Below are 26,615 nucleotides of genomic sequence, written 5' to 3' on the forward strand. Positions count from 1 at the left end.
TACCTAATTTTCAGTTTTATTACTGGGCAGCAAACATACAAGCTATAAAAACCTGGACACTGACACATAGATGAACACACTCTAGCTTCGTCTGCATTACGAATGAAATCCTGCAGTACCTCTTTATATTCCTTGCTTTGTACACCAGTAAATACAAGGTATGGTCAACATACTAATAACCCAATTGTCCTTCATTCACTCAGAATATGGAACCAATGTAGGAAGCACTTCAAGTTAGAGAATTTTATCTGTGGCACCCTCTACATGATAACCACCTTTTTCTACCCTCTCAAACTTACACAGTTTTTAATGTTTGGAAAACGTATGGGATTAAGTAATGTCTTTGCATCCTATGAACAATTGCACTGTAAATTTAGTTTCCCATCAATGCCATTTTTCCACTATATCCAAATTAGATAGATAGATAGATAGATAGATAGATAGATAGATAGATAGATAGATAGATAGATAGATACTTTATTAATCCATCCATCCATTCATTTTCCAACACACTGAATCCGAATACAGGGTCACGGGGGTCTGCTGGAGCCAATCCCAGCCAACGCAGGGCACAAGGCAGGATCCAATCCCAGGCAGGGTGCCAACCCACCGCATACTTTATTAATCCCCAAGGGGAAATTCACAAATTAAATAAAATTAGAAACTTTGCTAAACAAAATCTGCCCAATATTCCTCACATCCCACCTATTTCTATTCCAGAAGAGGTATTGATCAGTCTTGAAGACTCAGACAGCATTTCTATAATATATAAAACCATTTTAAAGTCTCTTCCTTTTAAAGACCCCAAAGTGCAGTTATAAAAGAATCTCATACTTAACATTTAAGAAAAAGAGTGGAAGGCAACCATGCAAAGAATTCACTCTAGCTCCATAACAACAACAACATTTATTTATATAGCACATTTTCATACAAAAAGTAGCTCAAAGTGCTTTACATAATGGAGAAAAGAAAAATAAAAGACAAAATAAGAAATTAAAATAAGACAACATTAGTTAACATAGACAAGGAGTAAGGTCCGATGGCCAGGGTGGACAGGAAAAACAAAAAAAACTCCAGAAAGCTAGAGAAAAAAATAAAATCTGTAGGGGTTCCATGCCACGAGACCGCCCAGTCCCCTCTGGGCATTCTACCTAACATAAATGAAATAGTCCTCTTTGTAATTAGGGTTCTCACGGAGTCACTTGATGCTGATGGTCATACAGACTTCTGGCTTTTAATCCATCCATCATTGTTGGAACATCATGCTGCTTTGGGTAGATGGTGGTGGCGCAAGCCACCACCAAAAGAACACCGGAAAAGGAAACAGAAGAGAGAGTAGGGGTTAATACAGATTTTGAATGAATAGTTATTATAATGAATTGGATATACAGAGTATCAGGATTTAAATTACAGTGAAGTTATGAGAAGGCCATGTTAAAGTAATGTGTTTTCAGCAGTTTTTTTGAAGTGCTCCATCCACTGTATTAGCCTGGCGAATTCCTATTGGTAGGCTATTCCAGATTTTAGGTGCATAACAGCAGAAGGCCGCCTCACCACTTCTTTTAGGTTTTGCTCTTGGAATTCTAAGGAGACACTCATTTGAGGATCTGAGGTTGCGATTTGGAATATAAGGTGTCAGACATTCCGATATATAAGATGGGGCGAGATTATTTAAGGCTTTATAAACCATAAGCAGAATTTTAAAGTCAATTCTGAATGACACAGGTAACCAGTGTAGTGACATCAAAACTGGAGAAATGTGCTCGGATTTTCATTTCCTGGTTAGGATTCTAGCAGCTGCATTCTGCACTAGTTGCAAACAATTTGTCTTTTTTGGGTAGTCCTGAGAGGAGTGCGTTACAGTAATCTAGTCGACTGAAAACAAACGCGTGAACTAATTTCTCCGCATCTTTCAGTGATATAAGAGATCTAACTTTTGCTATGTTTCTTAAGTGAAAAAAATGCTGTCCTAGTGATCTGATTAATATGCGATTTAAAATTTAGATTACAGTCAACGGTTACCCCTAAGCTTTTTACCTCCGTTTTGACTTTTAATCCTAATGCATCCAGTTTATTTCTATTAGCCTCATTGTATCCATTATTGCCAATCACTAAGATTTCGGTTTTCTTTTTATTTAATTTGAGAAAGTTACTGTTCATCCATTCTGAGATACAAGTTAGACATTGTATGCGCAAAGCATTCAATTATTCAACTTTAATTTTTTTATCGAGCACATCTATCTTGTTTAAAATTCTCCAAAATGTTTCCAGGGCAAGATCCAACCTGTGAACGTTGCAGTCAAGCTCCAGCTTCACTAGGCCACATGTTTTGGGTGTGTACCAAATTAACATCATTCTGGACAAAAATTTTGAAATGCCTATCAGACAACCTTGGTGACACAATCACTCATAATCCATTAATAGCTGTGTTTGGTGTAAACTGTAATTGCTTTTACTTCACTATTAACAAGTAGACTTAATGTTGCTCAACTGGAAGAATCCTAACCTACCTCTGTTAAGTCAGTGGATGACTAATGTCATATACTATTTGAAATTGGAAAAAAATCAAATTCTCTCTTAGAGGATCTGTTCAAAACTTCTTTAAAACCTGGAAGGATCAAATCATAATATTTAGAGTAAGCAGTTGTATTTGGGGGCATCGTGGTGGTGCAGTGATAGTGCTGCTGCCTAGGAGTAAGGAGACCTGGGTTCGCTTCCCGGGTACTCCCTGCGTGGAGTTTGCATGTTCTCCCCGTGTTTAAGTGGGTTTCCTCCGGGTGTTCCTGTTTCCTCCCACAGTCCAAAGATATGCAGGTTAGGTGCATTGGCGATCCTAAAATGTCCCTAGTATGTGCTTGGTGTGTGTGTGTGTGCGCGCCCTGTCCAGGGTTTGTTCCTGCTTTGCTTCCTGTGTTGTCTGGGATTGGCTCCAGCGGACCCCCGTAACCCTTTGTTAGGATATAGCGGGTTTGACAATGACTGACTGACTTATATTTGGTAGAGAGACTCCTTTCCATCTATACTACTCTCAGAAGTTTTACTCTGGCTGTTGGCCTTTCTCTCATTCTCATTGGGGGGAATTGAATTGAATTTAGTTTTGTTAAGTTTGGCTTGATCGTATGGAATATTACACGTTTTAAATAAATTCAATAAAAGTTTAAAAAAAAAAAAAATTACTATATGCTATAAACTCGCATCAAAGCGGGAAAGCAGCAGGCCCCAATGGCTACCCAGTGCAATTTTATAAAAAATTCTAATAAGTTAGGTCCACTATTATTAGCAACCTTAATAGAAACTAGAGATGACAAAATTCTACCTTGAACGTTACGCTAAGCATTAACTGAGACCAATCTCACTTCTAATAATAATGTTAAGATACTCTCCAAAGTTCTAGCTAGAAGGATTAAGAAAGTACTTCCTTCTGTAATATCACAAGACCAAACCCGATTTATTAAAGGTAGACACATAGCTTCTAATCTTTGACGCTTGTTTATGTAATATACATACCCATAAAATCTAACACCCCAGAGATTTTAATATCTTTGGATGCAGGAAAATCATTTGAATACAGTTGAATGGAACTACCTATTCACCACATTGCAAAATTTTAGGTTTGGCCCAAACATACTTGCAGGATGAAACTACAGTACTTTATACTAATCCAAAAGCCTCAGTTTATATTAACATTATTTCAGACTACTTCAAACTAGAGTGTGGTACTTCACAAGGATGCACCCTTTCACCATTGCTCTTTGCAATGGCCATTGGCTGTTTACTTTTGAAATGCATCAGAATTGCAGATGATTCAGATGGTATGGTTCTATATATATCTGACCCACATAGCCCATGGTATTAGACTGGACACTTTCCCATTTATCTTAGCAGATCAGTTTAGATACCTAGGGTTTAATGTCACAAGTGAATATAAAGCTCTTTTTCAGCAAAGTTTTCTTGTCTGCATGGAAAAAATTAAATAAGACATGAATCCTGGAGAGCTACTGTGGCTACAAGTTTTCATTCTAACTCTCTTCTTAATTAGTGACCAGTTTTTGCTTCTAATTAACTATTTCCCTTTATTTTAATTGACTTTTCTTGAGACTCTGACCGCTGAATTTTTTTTTTTCCTTAAACAGCACCTAAACATAAATTTGATGTGAAGTGAGCCAACAGATGACCAACTAAATTGGGGCCTCAAACTCCAGCCTTCATTCAGTTTCTTAACTTGAAGCCAATTCTTGTTGCTAATTACCCCCATTATTTAATTCCATGGTGCTCATTGTGCCATGGCAGACATTTCCAAAACTGTTGATTTTCTTTTTTAAGAGCACTGTCAAAATGTTTTGTGGACCTGAGCAGATCAACATTACTGAGGCTTTCACCTTTCTTTTTTTTCCAGTTATTGTGTGATGGACGCTGGTGGTTGTTTATGTGTTGGTTCATTTTGTGTTTTAATATTGTTTGGTTGCTAATTAAGGAAAAAAAGAATTAAGGGGCCCGAGTCTTAAGTTGTGCGTCAATTAAAATTAAGGCAAAGAGTTAATTAGCAGCAAAAGCTGGTCACTAATTAAGAAAAGGGTTAGAATGAAAGCCTGCAGCCACAGTAGCTCTCCAGGATTGGAGTTGGAGACCCCTGGTCTACACTATATCTCACACTAGCAGGGAGAATCAACACTATAAAGTTTAACATCTTTCCTAGGCTTCTTTTTCTATTCTAAAGCATCCCCATATTCATTAATAAATAATTTAAGAAATTAGATGCAACCATAACCTTATTTATTTTGAATTTGCAACATCCAAGCATCCAAAGGGCAACTGTACAACGAGTTAAAGCAGAAGGGGCATGGCACTACCTAGCTTTCAATTTTATTTCTGGGCAGCAAATATATAAGCCATAAAGACCTGTACATTGACACAAATCGATGAACATATACAAGCCTGGTCTACAATAGAATTAAAATCTTGCAGTATGTCTTTATATTCCCTGCTTTGTGCCCCAGTAAATACAAATTATCAAATACTAATACAGTAATCCCTCCTCAATCGCAGGGGTTGCGTTCCAGAACCCCCCGTGAAAGGTGAAAATCCGCGAAGTAGAAACCATATGTTTATATGGTTATTTTTATATTGTCATGCTTGGGTCACAGATTTGCACAGAAACACAGGAGGTTGTAGAGAGACAGGAACTTTATTCAAACACTGCAAACAAACATTTGTCTCTTTTTCAAAAGTTTAAACTGTGCCCTATAACAAGACAGAGATGACAGTTCCGTCTCACAATTAAAAGAATGCAAACATATCTTCCTCTTCAAAGGAGTGCGCATCAGGAGCAGAGAATGTCAGTGAGAGAGAAAAAAGCAAACAATCAGAAATCAATAGGTGCTTTTTGGGCTTTTAAGTATGCGAAGCACCGTGCGGGAAGCATGTCGCTTGACAAACCAGCTGCAAGAAAGGGAGCAACGTGAAGATAATCTTTCAGCATTTTTAGATGAGCGTCCGTATCATCTAGGGGTGCAAACAGCCCCCCTGCTCACACCCCCTCCGTCAGGAGCAGAGAATGTCAGAGCAAGAGAGAGAGAGAAAGGCAAACAATCAAAAATCAATACATGCTGTTTGATCTTTTAAGTATGCAAAGCACCATGCAGGAAGCATATCGCTTGACAAAGCAGCCACATTTAAGCCCAGCAAGGAAGAGAGCAATGTGAAGGTAATCTTTCAGTGTTTTTTGAGGAGCGGCCATATCTTCTAGGGGCTGCGAACAGCCCCCGTGCTCACAATATATTTGAGGAGTTTTATTTAATAGGTAATATGCGCTCTGGTTGGGTAGCTTCTCAGCCATCTGCCAATAGCGTCCCTTGTACGAAATCAACTGGGCAAACCAACTGAGGAAGCATGTACCAGAAATTAATAGACCCATTGTCCACAGAAATACGCGAACCAGCAAAAAATCTGCGATATATATTTAAATATGCTTACATATAAAATCCGCGATAAGAGTGAAGCCACGAAAGTCGAAGCACAATATAGCGAGGGATTACTGTAATCCAGTTGTCCTTTAGTCACACAGAATATGGAACTAATCTAGGAAGCACTTCAAGACAGAGAAGGTTTTATCTGTTGCACCTCTACATGATAACCACCCTTTTCTGCCCTCTCAAATCTACACAGTATTTAATGTTTGTAAAATGTCCAGTATTAAAACACTTAAGGAATTGAATATAGATAATGTCATGCAACAATTGCGCTTCAAATTTAATTTCTCATCATCACAATTTTTCCACTACATTCAAAATAGAAACTTTGTTAAACTGAAGCTGCCTAAATTTCCTCACCTCCCACCTATTTCTATTCCAGAAGAAATACTGATCAGTCCTCAAGACTTAGACAGCATTTATTTAACATATAAAAACATTTTAAAGTTCCATACTTTCAAAGATCCCAAGATATGGTGGAGAAAAGACCTTTCACTTAATATTTCAGAAAAGCAATGGAAGGCAGCCATGTAATACACTTTAACTCCATATGCGCAAAGCAATCAGTCTTTCAACTTAAAATCTTTTAGCGAGTGCTTTTATCTCATTTGAAATTATCAGAAATGTATTCAGGGCAAGATTCAACCTGTGAACATTGCAATACAGTAATCCCTCCTCCATCGCGGGGGTTGCGTTCCAGAGCCACCCGCGAAATAAGAAAATCCGCGAAGTAGAAACCATATGTTTATATGGTTATTTTTATATTGTCATGCTTGGGTCACAGATTTGCGCAGAAACACAGGAGGTTGTAGAGAGGCAGGAACGTTATTCAAACACTGCAAACAAACATTTGTCTCTTTTTCAAAAGTTTAAACTGTGCTCCATGACAAGACAGAGATGACAGTTCCATCTCACAATTAAAAGAATACAAACATATCTTCCTCTTCAAAGGAGTGCGTGTCAGGAGCACAGAATGTCACATAGATAGAGAAAACAATCTCTAGCAAACAAATCAATAGGGCTGTTTGGCTTTTAAGTATGCAAAGCACCGCGGCACAAAGCTGTTTAAGGCGGCAGCTCACCCCCCCTCCGTCAGGAGCAGGGAGAGAGAGAGATAGAGAGAGACAGAGTTTGTTTTTCAGTCAAAAATCAATACGTGCCCTTCGAGCTTTTAAGTATGCGAAGCACCGTGCAGCATGTCGTTTCAGGAAGCAGCTGCACAAAAGATAGCAACGTGAAGATAATCTTTCAGCATTTTTAGACGAGCGTCCGTATCGTCTAGGTGTGCGAACAGCTCCCCTGCTCAATCCCCCTACGTCAGGATCAGAGAAAGTCAGCGCAAGAGAGACAGAGAAAAGTAAGTTGGGTAGCTTCTCAGCCATTTGCCAATAGCGTCCCTTGTATGAAATCAACTGGGCAAACCAACTGAGGAAGCATGTACCAGAAATTAAAAGACCCATTGTCCGCAGAAATCCGCGAACCAGCAAAAAATCCGCGATATATATTTAAATATGCTTACATATAAAATCCGCGATGGAGTGAGGCCGCGAAAGGCGAAGCGCGATATAGCGAGGGATCACTGTATAGCTCCAGCCTCACTGAGCCTCGCGTTTTGGGCGTGCACCAGATTAACATAATTTTGGACAAATATCTTTGAATGCCTCTCAGACTGCCTTGGTATCACAATCACTCGTAACCCATTAACAGCTGTGTTTGGTTTACTCCCAAATGGGCTTAAAGTGGAGAAGGACAAACAAACTGTGTAATTCTGTTTACCTCACTACTAGCACGTAGACTTACTTGCTCAATTCGAAGAATCCCACCCCATCTCAGTCAGTGGGTAACTGATGTTGTATACCAGGGGTTCTCAAAGTTGGTCCTGGGGACCCACACTGTGGCTGCAGGTTTTTGTTCCAACCAGTTTCTGGGCTAATTAATTGAACTGTTATTTCCCAGATTCTGTGTATTGGGAACAATATAGAAATTAGAAAACTAAGTTTGCTAAAAATAAATAATAAAATGTACTAAGCAGTTATATGAAAATAATGTATTTTTTTCTTTTTAACAATATTTTCATCTCGATTTTTATTGTGTTTTTGCAGGTGTTCTAATTGTTTAATTTATCCATTATTTTCTAATGAGTGGGTCTAAAGCTAGTAGTTGTAGCCTTTCATGATTCAGTGTTGTTTGCCTGGGTGTATGCTCTGCTCATTTTTAATTGTCATTATTAAGATATAAGGAAGGGAGCAAATTGCACAGAGAATGGGTAAAACATAATGAAAGCAACAAAAGTGAGTTAAGCATTTAAATCTATAGCAAAAGTGGAAATATGTCTAAATGTCTTATAAATGTAAAAATCAAAAAAAAAAAACTGCTAATTAATTGAGATCAGTGTTGTCAGTTGTCACTGATTTATGAATCTGGTTGAAGCAAAAACCTGAAGCCACAGTGGGCCCCTAGACTGACTTTGAGAAATCCTGGCTTAGTACATTTATTTATTTTATTTTTTTTAAATACCAGACCTACTTTTCTAATTTCTACATTGTTCTCAAAACACAGAATCTGGGAAATTGCAGTTCATGTAATTAAAATTAAAAACAAAAGCTTGTTGGAACAAAACCTGCAGTCACAGTGGGTCCCCAGGACTGAGTTTGGGAATCCCTGTTCTATACTATTTGAAATTGGGGGAAAAAATCAGATTCTCACTTGTAAAATATGGCGGGATCAAATATTAACATTTTAGAATAATCCTCTATATCGGGAATAAGGTTACTCTTCCTTATTTGATACTTTTTAAAGATTTGCTCTCGTTGTTGGCTGTCCTCTTTCTCTTGGGTGGGAGTTGAATTTTGGTGTAAGTCTGACTTGATTGTATGGAATGTTATTTGCTTCAAATAAAATAAATAAATAAATAATTAAAAAAAAAAACTCATGACTATGGCAACAGAGGAAGACGTCCCTACACCAGGCCTCTCAAAAGCATCAGCACACTCTATGGCTGTGGAGGTTGGAGAAGGTGATCAAACAAGGGAAGGAGCGAAAAAGAACAAAGTTTTATGCAGCTATTTAAAAAAATAAAAATAAAAATACAAGAATTCAGAGAAGACGAGTCCCTGCATACTGCCATTGAAAAAAAGATGATGAGCTACTGAACGATACTCGAGGTGGAAGGGAATGTAAATCCACTCGAGTGGTGGCAAACACAAGAAAGTACATTGTTTAGAAGTTTCCCCAGTTTGGGGACAATGTACCTGTGTATCCCTGCCTCAAGTAACCCTTCTGAGAGGGCTTTTCAACTTTGGAGGAAATGTTGTAACATGTAACTGTACAGCTCTGAAGCCAAATACTATAGACATACTGGTGTTTCTGTCACACAACTTGAAGTTTCCTCGGTAGAATTTTATAATTGCATTATTTTTTCTGATATCTGTAGTGCAATATTGGACAGAACTTGAAATTAGTAATTTGTTTAAAAATGTTATAGGTTTGGGTTTTTTGTATCTTTGTGCAATGTATGACAAATGTTTACAAATGCGTTTTGTTTTTTTTTTATCCTGTACAGTATTTGACAGAACTTTGGATTTTTACACTATAGTATGCTAGATTTTTGTTCTTGCTTGTATGCTGCACATTTCACCTTATAGCAGAGCAGTTTGTTTATCCAGACTGTAATGTTCATGCCTTGTAGTTCAATTTTGATTAGTATTTTATTCCCGTTTGTATTAATTTCTTGTTTACATTAAGGGTAAGTGTCTGTTCAATATGCTTTCATTATAAATGTTTTGTTGGTCTTAGTGCAATTTTTTGTGTAAATCCTGTAGGCTGCTTTGAAATGGTTTACTCATACTTCCACTGTTTGATCTCAGTAATACTTTGACTGGTGAGTTTAATTTTTTTGTGTTATTTTGCTTCAGTTTTAACTAAATAAGATCTGTTTTCCTTAACTGTTGTTTACAGTTATCACATTATTAAGCTACAATTAATGTCCTATTAACAAGACCAAACTAGATCAATAAGACTTCTAAAACATATTTTCAAAGGATGCAAAATATTGTCTAATTATTATCATTCAAGTCCCAGAAAATATTGATATATAATTTTTTGCCAATATCTCACAACCTTCGTGACCCTAGTGGTGGCTCTGAGACAAGGGATCTGCACCCAAAATCAAAAGGTTGCCGGTTCGAATCCCATAAACACCAGAAGTGAATCTACTCAGTTGGAACCCTTTGTCCTGGTATGATGCTAATGTGCATCCAGGTCCTCCCACTTACAAGGAAAACTTGGCAGGATTGGCACTCCAGCCATTGTAAACAGACAAAAAAAAACAGCACTGTTCCAGTTAGTATCCCTATTCCAAAGTACATGGGACCAGAAGTATTTCAGATTTTAAAATATTTGCATATATATGAGATCTTGGGGGACACCCTTGATCAAGTGGGGAAATCCAGCCAAACCACCTAAATGACAATTCAGTGTTTAATAATTTGTATCACTGAGCAGTTATTATAATTTGTGATGATCTGTCAATTAAACCTCAGAAGTTATTTATATGATGTATAAACTGTGTTTTAGTTCCTTTTAAGAGGGCCAAACCAGTTTATATTATCTATTGGCACTTCTCAGTGAACTGGCAGACAGGTCAGGAATATCTCAGCCAACCTTCTCTCCATCATGCCTGCTGTTCTAGAAATAATTAAATCAACCGAGCCGCTACATTCCGTTTTTGTATGGTGTGAATGTACATTAATAAAACATGTTTTTCCAATTTAAAAGGCAATTTTCAGCAGTATCTGGCTTTCCTAATGTAATCGGAACAAATCATATTGGAATAAGGGCACCTAGCGAGAATGAAGCAGCCTTTGTTAACTGTAAGCAGTGACATTCCATTAACACACAAGTCATCAGCAATTTTAAAGATGCCATGCAGCAGTTTTGATTTCAGTTTCTATCGTGTTGCTTTACTGGACGCAAACCTCGTTGACTGAGTTACAGTGCTTAGTAGTGTTTGATGCTTTGCACGGTACCCAACCCCCAAATTCCATCACATTAGCAATAATGAATTGCTTCTTAACTGTGCTGTTTACTTTGCAAGAGAAACTGGATCTTGAATCCGTGTGCAGTTGCTTTGTGGAGCTCTAAGCTGTACATGAGAACATCCAACTCTGTAAGAATAAAACTGTTTTTTGAATCTGAGCGTATTTTATTCACAACCAATTTTTGGCATAAGCATATTTTGAGGCTTGAATCCAAGTAACGTTTTATAAAAGAGACTGTTGGTGTGGAAATTGTTACTTGTTGCTTTATGTTGACTCTTGAAAAGACTGAGATTTTGGAGCATTTCAGATTTTGCTATTTCGGTTTAGAGATATTCAACCTGTACTGGATTTGGTTTAATTTCATTATGGTATCTTGAAATGCACTCCATCTTTAATGTGCTTGCCCACCTACTTGGTTTTGATGGAAATCCTGAATTGTTGAAATTGTGTGCAAAATTTATCGGAACACATTCTGTAAATTTCAAGGATCTTTTAAAATGTCATTCCAAGAAAAAACAAGTGATCAACAAAACTAAAGACTGGCTTTTTTGGGTACAAAACCTACATGAAAAGATTTCACCAAATAGCATGTGTTTTGAACTGGTGAAAATCTTTAGCCAGGTATGCCACAAATTAACTTTAATAACCTGAGAAATAATCATGCAGCTGATTCTAGAACAAAATATGTTTTTTTATACCTCTGTTTTTTCTGTGATATATTTTATTCTAAAGCTTCTCAGTTATTGTATGTTATGTTTGCTCCCTTTAGAAGGGTTTGATAGTTGGCTTTTTTAATCCTGTCACTAATGAACGAGCAATGAGTGATAAGGTTGACTGCTTGTAATTTATTTTCAGAGCAAAGGTGGCATACTTTCAAAGGCATGTGACTACATCCAGGAGTTGAGACAGAGCAACCTTCGACTGGGAGAGGAACTTAATTCTCTAGAACGTCTCAGATTGGACAATCAGTTGTTAAGGCAACAGGTAATGATGCTGTATCTTACTCTTCAAAAATCCAGCTGTTTTTTCTCTTACCACGTCCCTATACAGTGGAACCTCGGTTCACGAACGTCTCGGTACACGTACAACTCGGTTTACGACCAAAAAGTTCGCCAAACTTTTGCCTCGGTTCACGACCACACACTCAGTATACGAACAAGCCAGGTTCCCTTTCAGTTTGTACATGTTCAGTCTCTCGCTGTGCATTTCCTGTGCAGCGAGCGAGAGAGCGCGGCACACACACACACACACAGGAGCGCACTAGAGAGACACACACACAGGCGCTCCAGGCTCGCAAAAGAGAGACGCACGCACGCACACACAGGCGCGAGAGAGAGAGCGAGTGAGGGAGGGATGCATAAGGTAGAGAAGGCTTGTTTTTGTTTTCAGTTCTATTTACAGTGATCGGTTCGTAGCCTGCATTGTTGCAATGTTACTGTTCTTGGTGGTTTATTAAATTACGGATTTTTCAAATGTTCATTTTTTTCCCTGTGCTTAAAACTCATTAAAAAAAGTGTTTTTAGCGAGCGGTTCCTAGCACTATAGCGCAAACTATTGCAGTGTTAGTTTTCTCTGTTGTTCAAGGTTTTCTCAGTGTTATTCAATGTCTTTACATTTAGTTTACCATTACGCTGTGCATTCTATGGTATAATTAACTATATTTGTGCTTAAAAACTAATATATATATATATATATATATACATACAGTTTGTACGGTCTGGAACGGATTAATTGTATCTACGTACAATCCTATGGGAGAAATTGCTTCGGTTCACGACCAACTCGGTTTAAGACCAGAGTTTTGGAACGAATTATGGTCGTGAACCGAGGTTCCACTGTATATTAAACCAGACAACATACTTGCAGATAATTCAAGTCTTCCTTCTTGTCTTATTATGGGTTTATTTCTTGTACTTATATTTTAATTCCCCTTTGATAGTTTAACATTAGTTTAATTTGTGTCTGTAAATTGGTACGAGTTTGCCCTGTGGTGGTCTGACACCTAGACTATGACTGGTTCCTGTAATGTGGATGAAGCAGCTATAGGCTGTGTGTCATTACAACCATGAACATTATGCAGATTTACAAAATAGTTATGCTTTCAATAGTTTTTAAAAGCTTTTTTAATAAAATAAATTTTTTGAAGATATAACTCGAGATCCAGATGGCTTTCCTTCCCATAGATCAGTATATAGAAAAAAGAAGGTGATAAACTGGCTTTAGCTCAGTGAAATATAGAAGAACCCTTGATGGAAAATCATGCAAAACATTCTGATATATAAGGAGCAACATACGGGGTCTGTCAATAACACCCTTCATGTTTCCACTTTTTTAAGTTTGTGCAACTGTTATGCAGTGCTTTACTGTGAATATGTGCTGCACTAGACACCTTCGAACTTTCTGAAAATTAATTGAATACATGTTTTGGGAAGCACTGAGAAGCAGCACAATGTAGCATTTGCAGAGTTAGAGGTATAATATATTTTTATGCATTTTGACACATTGCACATATTTAGGAATCAAGAGCAGCAAGCTGTCAGTTAGCACCTCAAGTGGTGTTTTTTAAGATACTGTAAGTGATTCCCAGGTTTTTCTTAATTTTAAGAAGTAATGAAGTGTGTAAAAGAGCATTGTTTATTTTGGCAGGCTTTACATAAAAATGATATTTTCTATCACAGGTACTTTTGCTAAAACCATAGTTATAGTTTCACTTGTGAAATTGAAAAAGTTGTTTCAGGTGATTGAGTGTTGCCTTCTGTCAAAAGTACATTTATTTGTGTTTCCCTTACAATTTAAACAATCAAGACAAAACAGGTCATTGAAGAAAGAATAAAGGAAGTTAAAAGGAAAAGGGAGATAGAGTAGCAAAGATGCAATGCAGTATATTGCAATTTGTACTTTGGACTACCCTTAAAGAAGGGGTATATTGAAACTAGACAAAGAGCCCGTTTCGACAACTTAAGATGAAACGGGCACGAGTTTGTGTCACCAGTGTATGAAGAACAAATGATAAGTGACGAAGTTGTTTTGTAATGATTGTAGTCCGCTTTACTCATTACTGTACAGGCTTGTACTGTTAGTTGATGAAATTTCCAGGCCTATAGTATAATATTGAATGATGAATGTTCCAGTACCATATGGTATAGTAATAAGTATAAGCACCACAAACCTGATATAGGTGTATTGAATGAATGCGTAATTGAATCAGAATGCATAATTAGGCCTTGAGCTGTAGTCAAAATCGCCTTTCAGGCCTCTAGAGCTTTAATCGAAGTCGCCTTTCTCTTTGAATTTTTGCGGCCGTAAATCCACCGCCTGCCGCGATGTTGGGGTTGGATGTCGGTCTCGTAAGGTTTTTTGGGCAGCTGCGCAGAAGGCTACTGCACATTCGGCTTCGGATGGGAGTGAGTAAGTGAGTGAGGAGGCAGGCGAATTATATATTAAGATGTTTTCTATTCTTTATTTAGACTACTTTAACTAGACCCTCAGATAATAACATTTTCCATCCAAAAACAAACATAAATTCAAATTAGTAACACTACTTATGCATATTTTCTAATTTTATTGGTGTGATTGATGTATAAGAAATATGCTTTGGATGGACTTGGCCATAGAAACAGCTGTGAAAGAAGAAAGTTGTATCTAGATTTATTACTTGTAACTGATATGTTTAGATTTGCATGCAAGGTAAAGTCATTTTTTTATTTTATAAAGACTTCACTTTTTTTAAAACAATGTTTTGGTAATTTTTTTTTAAGAGTATTGATTAGAAACTGTAAAAGTAAATTCTAAACATGTTTATAGATGCATCATTGTCAATGTGTTAAATTTTATCATTTGCTTCATCAATTGTGTGCTGTAGGTTGAGGAATGGAAATCAAAGAACCAGATTTTAAGAAGCCTTCTTCGACAACATGGCATTGTAGGAGGGGCTGTTTCAGACACACAGTGAGGGATTTGCCAGGGTTAGAAGGGGCAGCAAGCTTCTGCATGCTGGTAAGTATGAATGATTTTGTTTTATGTTAACTGTTAATTGCAAGAAATGTTGTTCATTTAAAAGGGCTAATTTAACCTGATGTCAACTACCAGTCTTTTAAATTTGTTTTTGTTTAGCTACTGGGCATTTAATAATAAAAATCGTAAACAATTGAACCCAAGACACAAATACAGGTGCTGGTCATAAAATTAGAATATCATGACAAAGTTGATTTATTTCAGTAATTCCATTCAAAAAGTGAAACTTGTATATTAGATTCATTCATTACACACAGACTGATGTATTTCAAATGTTTATTTCTTTTAATGTTGATGATTATAACTGACAACTAATGAAAGTCCCAAATTCAGTATCTCGGAAAATTAGAATATCAATTAAGACCAATGCAAAAAAAGGATTTTTAGAAATGTTGGCCAACTGAAAGGTATGAACATGAAAAGTATGAGCATGTACAGCACTCAATATTTAGTTGGGGCTCCTTTGGCCTGGATTACTGCAGCAATGCGGCGTGGCATGGAGTCGATCAGTCTGTGGCACTGCTCAGGTGTTATGAGAGCCTATGTTGCTCTGATAGTGGCCTTCAGCTCTTCTGAATTGTTGGGTCTGGCGTATTGCATCTTCCTCTTCACAATACCCCATAGATTTTCTATGGGGTTAAGGTCAGGCGAGTTTGCTGGCCAATCAAGAACAGGGATACCATGGTCCTTAAACCAGGTACTGGTAGCTTTGGCACTGTGTGCAGGTGCCAGGTCCTGTTGGAAAATGAAATCTGCATCTCCATAAAGTTCGTCAGCAGCAGGAAGCATGAAGTGCTCTAAAACTTCCTGGTAGACAGCTGCGTTGACCTTGGACCTCAGAAAACACAGTGGACCAACACCAGCAGAAGACATGGCACCCCAAACCATCACTGACTGTGGAAACTTTACACTGGACCTCAAGCAACGTGGATTCTGTGCCTCTCCTCTCTTCCTCCAGACTCTGGGACCTTGATTTCCAAAGGAAATGCAAAATTTACTTTCATCAGAGAACATAACTTTGGACCACTCAGCAGCACTCCAAAGGCGAGACGCTTCTGATGCTGTCTCTTGTTCAAGAGTGGCTTGACACAAGGAATGCGACAGCTGAAACCCATGTCTTGCATACGTCTGTGCGTGGTGGTTCTTGAAGCACTGACTCCAGCTGCAGTCCACTCTTTGTGAATCTCCCCCACATTTTTGAATGGGTTTTGTTTCACAATCCTCTCCAAGGTGCGGTTATCCCTATTGCTTGTACACTTTTTTCTACCACATCTTGTCTTTCCCTTCGCCTCTCTATTAATGTGCTTGGACACAGAGCTCTGTGAACAGCCAGCCTCTTTAGCAATGACCTTTTGTGTCTTGCCCTCCTTGTGCAAGGTGTCATTGGTCGTCTTTTGGACAACTATCAAGTCAGCAGTCTTCCCCATAATTGTGTAGCCTACAGAACTAGACTGAGAGACCAATTAAAGGCTTTTGCAGGTGTTTTGAGTTAATTAGCTGATTAGAGTGTGGCACCAGGTGTCTTCAATATTGAACCTTTTCACAATATTCTAATTTTCTGAGATACTGAATTTGGGAGTTTCATTAGTTGTCAGTTATAATCATCAAAATTAAAAGAAATAAACATTTGAAATACATCAGTCTGTGTGTAATGAATGAATCTAATGTACAAGTTTCACTTTTTGAATGGAATTACTGAAATAAATCAACTTTGTCATGACATTCTAATTTTATGACCAGCACCTGTATACTGGTGCTATTATGCTTGTAATCCCTACAGATAGCGTAGTCATTTTTTGTGAGCTTTCCAAAGTATTTTTTTTTATTATACATCCACTATGGAGATCTATTTTATTTTTTCATGCCCTAATGTTCCGAATGAATTTGTTGTAAAATGAGTTACGTATACATGTAAATCTTCAGAATGCCGAGAAATTCACCCAGGTTATTTTTGTAGGCTTTGTCACTTGTTTTTAAATGAATATTTGGCAGTCTTGTTCATTGGGACTTCACTCTGTCAAAACACTGCAAAAACTATATTGTAATTGCACAGTCCCTAGCAGCTGTATAATTTAAAATGTTTTGAAATCTTAATTAAATCCTATTAGGACAGCCAGCCCAAATTGTAGGTGGCAGTTTTACCAATATTATTCCTTGTACTCCATTATTTGTTGTTTTTTCCATGTTTACTTATGAATAAATAAAGTTGCCTATTACAGCAGCACCCCCAGTGCACTATTGAATTAGAATAATTATAGAATCTTGAGAAGGATTTTACTGGCAAAGGGTAAGTGTGTTTAGAATGCTCCAGGACTGTGAGATCCACTTGTTTGGTTGAGTTGTCAGGCTATGTGGGGGAGCATTGATAAAATATCATTTTTTTTTAATCTAGGCCATATTTTCAAGGTTTGCAATGTTTACTGTTTATGTACAACAAAAGAAGTCTATCAAGCCTAATGTGCTTGACTCTACCAGCGCAGTAATGGCACAAGTTGCATCTTTCTGTTACAAAACAGATAAACTGTCTTTTTGAAAAGCAATATTAATGCTAATCACCATTAATAGTTGTACTTTTTCTGTTTGTTACTTTGCAACACATTTTTCCTGATGCTGTTTTTTTCTCAACATATTTGTATGTGCACATGTATAAGCAGAGCACATGCAGTTTTTCCAATGTTTTGCTTCTAGTTCATAATGTCATTTAATTCACTCTAGCTGAAAGTCTAAATGGGAAGGTTTTATATTTGTGTGTGTATATATATATATATATATATATATATATATATATATATATATATATATATATAGGGCTTGTCAGTGACTGATGTCTTGAGAGCATCTATTTTATTAGAGGATGTCAGTCATTCAGTTATTATAAATGGTAAGTTGTTATAACTGGTGTATAATGGACCAACTAAATTTATAATTAAAATGTCATCATTTTTGAAAGTAAAACAAGCCAAGAATATGTACATTATCACATAAGTACTGTTAAGACTGGTAAATGATACATGGCCACTATTTAACTCTTTCAGTTTTTCCCCTCAGCTGGTAAAGTACACTACTTTAATACATTACAACACTTATTACTGTCTTGGCTAAAAGTACATAGTTGTTGACTTAACAGTTTTAAAAGAAAAAAAGTAAAGGGTATTCTAGGCAAGATACAAATGGGAGCCTTTAACCTGCAATAGATTCCGTATTTAAGTGTCTAATACACTGTTACCATTAATGCACAAACATGTTATTCATATTAATTTCTTTTTAGCAATTAAATATTTTACTGATGTAACATTTGAATTGCAAAGAGTATAAACTCAATAAGTTTTAAATGTTTTACTAAAATTCATGTTTTTGGTTTTTTTTAATAATTGTTAACTCCGTATTGAAGTAAAATTGTACCTTTATGTAAAGCATTTTTATTTTGCATTATAGCAGAATTTTTATTTTAGATTCATTATAACATGAGTTTTCCACCCATAGGCAAGTCTAGTGTGTTAGCTTCCCAGCCACAGAAATTGTTGATACATTACAAAAATATATTATTAGGTAATGGTATTTTAAATTGGATTGAATCCAAAAACAAATCTTACCTACATAAAGGTGATAACTGTTAATTATTGATGACTTGCAATGCCATCTTTTGAGGCTGTGTTTGTCCTGTTATTTTACCAGTTTTAATGTTGACGTTTTTGCCTGTTTTAATCAATAAAAAGTAACGCTATTTTCTTTCCTTTTTTTAGGGAGGGAGACTGACTGATTACGGGTGACACTAAAGATGCAACAGTCCTCTTATTGTTTAGAATAATTATTATAAATATTTTCAGTTTAGTTATTTTTTACTGAAATGGATTATTTTTATTTTTGGCATGATACCAGTTTGTTTACTGTTTCTGAAACTGAAGCAAATTATGTTTTGTTTTTTTTTTTATTATTATTATTATTTAGAAAAGCTTTTTTCTGTAATATGTTTGAACCAATATAGTCATTGGTACTGTTTAATTTTCTCTGTGTGTATTTTTATATACACACACATGCTGTTCTTCTTCCAAGTGTATGTGTTTTGTAAGATATTTTCTAAGTCACTGATATTTCAGAAAATGTGCTTAAAATTGCTCGGTATGACAACAGTCAGCTTGGTACTTATTTATGTTTATTTTTTTATTTTGTTATAAAGTCCATTGCATAATTAAAAACATGTTCAACCCTTTGAGATAGACCTCCGAGACAGTGGTGGTCTTCCAAGTAATCCATAGATGTTTTCAGATTGATCACAAATGTGTTCCATAGATCTGGAAAGGTATTCACGGTTTGTGACTCTGTCATGGGAATGTGTTGGTGAATTTTACATTTTTTCAGAAACTTTCCTCTAATTATTTTGTAATTATATAAATAAGCTGACCATAAGAATGAGAATTTTAAATATTTTAATATTCTGTTGTTTGCAGAAACAAATGTGGGTTGAGTAGTTTTAATTGACTTCTCATCCCGTTACCCTAATCTAGAATCACTAGCACAGAAATAAAGGAAATTGTCTAACTGAACAATCAAATGGTTGTTTGGGTATTTGTGTTCATCCTCACATACCCTTTCACTTCATAACTCTCAACAGTGACATGACCCTGGAAGGAAACTGCAGTGCATTATTTCTATATATTCCTTTTTATTAAAAGGATAGCATCTTAGAAACCAGATTTATATTAATTTTACATTAAGAATTAATTTTACTTTTTAACACTGGTTAACATTTTTAAAGTAGCTTGACTATGATAACATTTGTCTGATATCTCAGCATTTGGGTAACCTACATCAGTATTACTCATTCAGTCATTATTCACCAATATTCATTTCACTGTAATTGATCAGTTTATTTATATACCTGTATGTCCTGTAAAATTTTCTTCTGTCTTATCTAAAACGCATTGTCTTCAGCATTGCTCTGCTGCTTTGAGCAAGTGAGCTACATTTTAATGATCACTAGGGAAATTAAACTTGGATTGTTATCATTCCATCAGCAAGTTTGTCATTTTTTAAATTGATTGGAGGAGTTGATTACAGTGATACATTTTAAATCAGTAATATATACAGTTTTTAATAATTTTTAGAGTAGAAGCCATATCCTCTACCCATTTAGAGTTGAAAGAAAGGAGAAAAATTGAGCAAGTGAATTTGAATTCTTGCTTTTGATGAAAATAAGACATGATCGCAGGGAAATGAAAGTTACCTCAACAGATTATTCATTAAGCAGAAGTTTCCCATTAGGTGGTACCCACAAAGAAGTGTTAGTTTTGGATTCATAACACTCTAACTAATCCTCTATCTGTTAAATAAACAGAGGTTTTATTTTAATAATGTCTGAGTTGGGGACATTCACAAAATGTGACCCAGAGAAGCTTATATTTGAGGGCATCTCTCACATTCATGGTCTTGAATTGTGTACATTTTGGATGGTGTGAGTTGAGAAAACGTATGTGATGATAAGTTTTGGGTTGAGTTGGACCAGGTTTTCCACAGACTGGAGAAGACTCTATTTAATTTTTTTCATTTCAAAAATCTTAGTTGATTCTTTTTCTTTAACCAGCGGCCATACAATAATGAGATGAAAAAGTGTGCCAGAAGATGACCAGTTAACATTATCTCCAGTGTGTCTGTCACAATAAAATATATGAAAAGAAAAAAGTCTTAAATATTGATCTGCCCTCATCCTCAAATAATTGATACTGTTCTTGGGTGGGGTGGTGTTTTGGGAGACACACTGGTCTAGACATAGTCTAGACATTTTGTCACAGCTGGAAAGTGTAATTTCTAAAGTGGATATTGAAGGATGTTTAGGAAATTTAACCAGGTTTCTTTCAGCAAAGTTTCATGTAGCAAAAAAATTGTTTTGACAAAAGACTGCGTTTAACAGACAGTTTTTCAAAACATTCACATTTATTGTCATTGTACATATCGCTGAGCATCTCGATACTGAGCATATTCCATGAACTAAATATTATGTACATTAGGGATGTTGGAAAATAATTTATTTTGTAAGGGTACCATGGACAGCAGCAACTTGGTCTTCATGTATCTCCAACAGTGGTCCCATATTCTAAGACAGTGTTAAGCCACTAGATTTTTACTTATTTGACAAGCTTGTTCTCCTTATAGGTTATGGCTAGCTTCACTGTAATTACAGTATATCTTGACCAATTTTCAGATATTATCCCAACAGAAATGGCTAGACTATGATTAGTTTAGCCAGTGGTAGGAAATTATCCAAAATATGTAACAATACAATGTCATAGATATTATAATAGCAACTTGTGGGTATACATTTTTTCTAGATGTTTACAGGGAAAGAGCTGGGCATTAATGTTTGTAAACACAATGAAAACTGGATGGCAATATGGACATGCCAGAATGCAGTCTGTAAATGCACATTACAACTGTAGTATTGTTAATCTAATATAATAAATTACCGCTGACAGTAAAATGCTTCTTTCTGGGTTACTGCCTGTTTCTGTGAAAAGGTGTGACCAGCAGAATGGTCTTGGAAATTTTACATAGCTTTGACAGTGGATCATTGCATTTTGAGATAAAAATGTATAGTTGTCATTACAGTAAAACTCATGACCTATAAACATGTACAAAAGAAAATAAAGTTTGTATAATTTTTAACCTTGGAACAGTGCCCCATATGTATGATTTGTGCCATACTCATTGGATCTCTTGTGGAGGCCTTACAGAATAAACTATGCAGCAATTAATTGAATATTCTGTACTAGTATTTCTCTAACATTTTTAATCAATTTCAAATGTTCAGTAAGTATGCATAAAAGAGGTGCCTTCACACTTCCAGAACCACCTCAAAGTGTGAAGTCCAAAGCAGCTTTAATATACTGCGTATGAGCATGTTACAAAGTACCAAATACCAACAGTGCCTTGTAGTATCAGTCTTACTTACTACACACTTCAGTACTTTGCATGAGGTTGATTCCTGAAAAGAATTTTGGATCTTGCCATACCCTGTTTGCTAGTGCTATTTGGTATACTGTAGCTGTAGCCATTGCCATTAGAGGTGGCAGAACTAGCTATTAAGGGTAACAGGATCATTTTTCATACAGTACTGTTTGTTGTGGAAAAACTTAGCTTATTTAACAGGTGAAATAAATTAAAAGCAGATATTGTTTGTTCACTTAGGTGTCCATAGATTTTGGATGAAATCAAGAAAACATTCACAATCAACAATATGAAGTAATAAAGAAAATCACACTTTAGTTTAATATCTACATCTTGTAAAAAGCCAGTGTTTTGTAGGTAGGTACACATTCTCACTGGGAGCATCACATGATACTAGTAAAATGAACTGGATATGCAAAAGGAGTAAAGAATAATGGAAGAAACTGAAATATGAGTATTTAAACAAGCCTGGTTTCATTGTTTGTAACCGCACAAAACACCAGATGAAAGTATTCCAAATATGTGTTGTGCTGAGATGAATAGCACTTGTGTGCAAATCAGCAGTCATATTGATAGAAGCGACTTGCAACTACTGCACAACAGATCTATAAAGTAAGTGATTTTAAATTACTTTTACAGTGCCGTGAGCTCACAGTGTACATGTGTACATGAACTCTCGGATAACTACACCTCTCTGATGTCATGTAAACTATTTATTGAATAAACAAAACAAATTCACACCAAATGATCGGATTGCTTCGTTATTTAAGACAATATGAAAGTACTGATATGAAAGGGGTGGAAGTATCCGGTTCTCCACTCAACTTATAATTTAATTCCTGCTAGAAGCAGCATGCTAAATTATTTGTAGCATAATACAAAAATAACTGACCAATTCTGTGCCATTCAGCTCTCCTGCTCAATATTGACAGATGTGTTTCACGCTCACTTAGGCCAATGTGCCTTTCAGTTTTGAATCTCTGCTATCATGTTTATTCCTAAACTGTGTAAATAAGTTGTTGCCATGAGTTCAGCTGTGTAGCCATTTGTAGAATATCAACTACCAAAAGCGTTGAAACCATAAACTGCCTCCAAAATGTCTCAAGGATTTCATATATTTTAGAACCCATTTTAGAAGCTATCACATGTTTGATTTTTCTGAAGTAAATATTCACTAGTAACAGATACTGCATGTTGGGTGATGCACAAAAATGTTGAACATAGAAATAGGTCCTACATGTTGGCACAGAACAAGATGGGGCATTTACCAGGAAAATCGAATCTGTTCTGTTTTAAACTGTGTAATTGTATAATGGAGTTGAAAGGAATGTTGGACGGAAGGGAATATTTCCAAGGGTTAACAAGACCCCATCCTAGAAGGAGGGGTATTCTGCATTGCACAGCATTTCCAGATAGTGGAATATCTCTCCAGCAAAGAATTTGAACTGATGCTTTTACAGCAGTGACTAGAGGGCAGGGGTGGGTGAAACAGGCAAAATGGCAAAAGCAGGCTAAACAAATCCAAATTAACAAAAAATAACAACGGGTGTGGGGAGTATCTGTTCATCAGAGAGCACACTTGTGAACAGCCAGTAAGCAAACTAATCACAAAGGGCTTTGCTTTCTTGCACACTACAAAAGCTGTTGTACCTGTCAGTTTTCTTGGTCTTCCAGTTATTTATGTTGACCTCCATGGTTCCCTTTATCTGCCATTTTTTCATGACATTTTAGATTGTGGAAACTGCTAGCTGGAAGTGTTTTGATATCTTCTTATAACCTTCCCCTGGGGATCAACTAGTTAATTCTCAGATTCTCAGGTCAGTTGCTTAGAAGAGCCCATAGTTGTTGAGTGTTGTGCAATGTCTGAAAAAAACATCAGTTTATTCTTTTTTAATTGTATTTATTTGTAATGTTTATTATTTATATTTTATTTCTTAGTCACTTGTTACTATTAAGCTCTGAAATAGATACCTGACAATTCTTGACCAGACTAACCCAAAAGAAGCTAAGCTACACATCCAAACAAGTTCTGAGACCTTCCAACGGAAAGGGTGTCCAACATTTTGCAGATGTCACAGTTACATTTTTTTCACCTTAATAATTAAATTGTAACTGCACATTACCATTTTTTGTAAAAATTATATTGTATAAGTTTACAGTTGAAATTGTATTTTTTTTTTTTTTTTTTTGCTTCTAGTGTCAACAAAATATGTAATTTAACCAGGGTGTCCAAACTTTGTGGATTTCGCTTTCTACCACATCCCAGAGGTGTTACATTGGATTCAGATCTGGAGACTTAGAAAGCCACTGAAAAACAAAGATTTAATTTTCATGATCACAGGAACCAGTTTAGGACTTTTGCTTTGTGACATGGTGCATTATTATACGGCACGTAGTCATTAGAAGATGGGTAAATTGTGGCCATGAAGGCATGTAAATAGGCTGTGGCTTTCTAGAGATGACTGATTGATGTGTGCCAAGAAACACCATTACGCTACCACCACCAGCCTGGACTGTTGACATAAGGCAGGTTGGATGCAGGGATTCATGCTATGGACACCAAATTCTGATCCTACCATCTGTGTGCCTCAGCAGAAATCGAGATTCATCAGACCAGACTACGTTTTTCCAGTCTTCAGCTGTCCAGTTTTGGTAAACCTGTGGCCACTGCAGCATTCACTTTCTGTTCTTGGCTGGCTGGAATGGAACCCAATTGGATTATCTGGTGTTGTGGCCCATCTGCCTCAAGGTTCGACATATTGTGCATTCTGAGAAGCCTTTCTGCTCACAGTTGTACAGAGTGGTTCTCTGAGTTACTACAACCTTTCTGTCAGCTTGAACGAGCGTGGCCATTCTCTTCAGACCCCTCTCTTCAACAATGCACTTCTGTTCAGAACTGCCACTCACTGGCTGTTTTTTTGCACCTTTCTGAGTGAACTTGAGAGACGTGAACATTATGCAAAGCTCCAAACCTCTTTCTGCATGATTTTATACATAGTGCTGTAGCCACACAATTGGCTGATTAGATAATTGCATGGGTAGGCAGGTGTACAGGTGCTCCTAATAATTTGTTCAGTGAGTGTATAGGGGGGGTGGCCAGCTCCGATCCTGGAGCAGTAGCTGCAGGTTTTTGTTCCAACCTAGTTGTTGAATTAGAAGCCAATCCTCACCAATAACAGAACTTACATAATGTCATGGCTTGTTAGTGTTTTAACTCTACCATGTCAGTTCTGAGTACTTAATTAGACCAACAGTGAATGAAGATTACACACGGGTGGAACTGGAGACAAGGGAGATGGAGAACTGCTGGTTCCTTTGTTATTTGCCTCTTATTGCTAATAAGGAGCAGTTAAAGGTTCAAAATCTTAACAAGCGAGAGAAGTAAAATGAAGCAGAAAAATGACACTTGAGTAATAAGTGCTTCATCAGCAATGAATGGTTTCTCATGAAGGAACTGTGGCCCTCCAGGACTGATGTTGCTCAGCCTTGACTTAAAGGGCCTGAATCTTAAACAGCAATTAAATTAATTTAATTAGCAAAAATTAATTAAGAAAATACTGTAGAATGAAAACCTCTAACCACGGTGATTCTCCAGGATCAGAGTTGAGTCAGTTGACCACTCCTGGTAGAGGCAATGCTTTAGCTGTTAACTGCTCAAAACATTCCCCTTTGATTAAGCTTTTATAATAACACATTCATGCTTCTGGCATGACTTGATGTGAATGGTTGGAAAAAAAAAAAAAACTCCCCTTGAACACGTCCGCGAAAAGATCACGCATTTGACATTAAGGTTGGAAGCAAAAAGGTGAATTTCTAATACCTAGTCATACGTGTAAATATGTGAAAGTCACTTGAGCCTTCTCTGTTCCCATGTAAACAGCAGGTATTTCTTTTCGTATAAATACAAGGAAATAAGATACGCTACCCTTACGTAGAGTTATTCAATATGAACTTTTCAGTATCGCGTTGGTGCTAATGAATTTGCTTTTTAATTAATTATCTTAGTGCAGTCTAAGACTTATACATATAATTGTTTGTACTTTAAAAAAAAACTTCGCGGAGTAGTGGCATCAGATCACACACTTTTTTTGACATAAAACAAAAACACGCACGTCCCAGTTGAAACCTACACGGGTTGCGTGAACTTTTGGAGGTCATCCCATTACACGGGAAACAGGAGAAGCAAAAGTTCTTGTAAAGGAGAAAACAAAGCATAACTGCCATCACAATAAGCACAATTATTACACTCAAAACCAAATGTTGTCTTGGCGTTCTTTAGAAGTATATATTTCGATTTTTAAAATGGGCTTTTGAACTGACGGGGAACTGGAAATGTAAGATATTTGGTCTATTAACTCAGCGAAATCAGGTAACATTTTTGTCGGATTATTTCACTACTAGATACCCCTCAGTGTGACGTATAGCATGTTTCCCCTTTTCGACGGAAACGGGTTTTCATATATGAGCTGAAGTCTTAGGTGTAAGCAATCAGAAAAATAAAAAATAAATCTTCGACATTATCCACTTAAGGCCTCGTGGAAATCTGCGACGCCGTCTCTTTTCTCCATCTTTTAATTTAAAGCCTTATTTTGAAAGTTTTCCTGCTCCGCCTCAAACTCGATTTATTACAATACTCTATTTCTCCACCTCG

At 36.5% G+C, this 26,615-nt stretch overlaps 1 protein-coding gene across 3 annotated transcripts in view; it reads left to right on the forward strand.

The window, feature by feature from the left end:
• Positions 1 to 20,036, forward strand: part of usf1 (upstream transcription factor 1) — a 108,300-nt gene extending 88,264 nt beyond the window's left edge. For all 3 annotated transcript variants that reach the window (XM_051931828.1, XM_051931829.1, XM_051931830.1), the window contains 3 exons: positions 11,864 to 11,992; positions 14,871 to 15,004; positions 18,766 to 20,036. In XM_051931828.1, the coding sequence (XP_051787788.1) occupies positions 11,864 to 11,992; positions 14,871 to 14,960 (219 nt within the window). In that variant the 3' untranslated portion in view covers positions 14,961 to 15,004; positions 18,766 to 20,036. The remainder of the gene's footprint in view (positions 1 to 11,863; positions 11,993 to 14,870; positions 15,005 to 18,765) is intronic.
• Positions 20,037 to 26,615: the final 6,579 nt, after the last annotated feature.

The sequence above is a fragment of the Erpetoichthys calabaricus genome, chromosome 9, assembly GCF_900747795.2.
Source record: "Erpetoichthys calabaricus chromosome 9, fErpCal1.3, whole genome shotgun sequence".
NCBI lineage: Eukaryota > Metazoa > Chordata > Cladistia > Polypteriformes > Polypteridae > Erpetoichthys > Erpetoichthys calabaricus.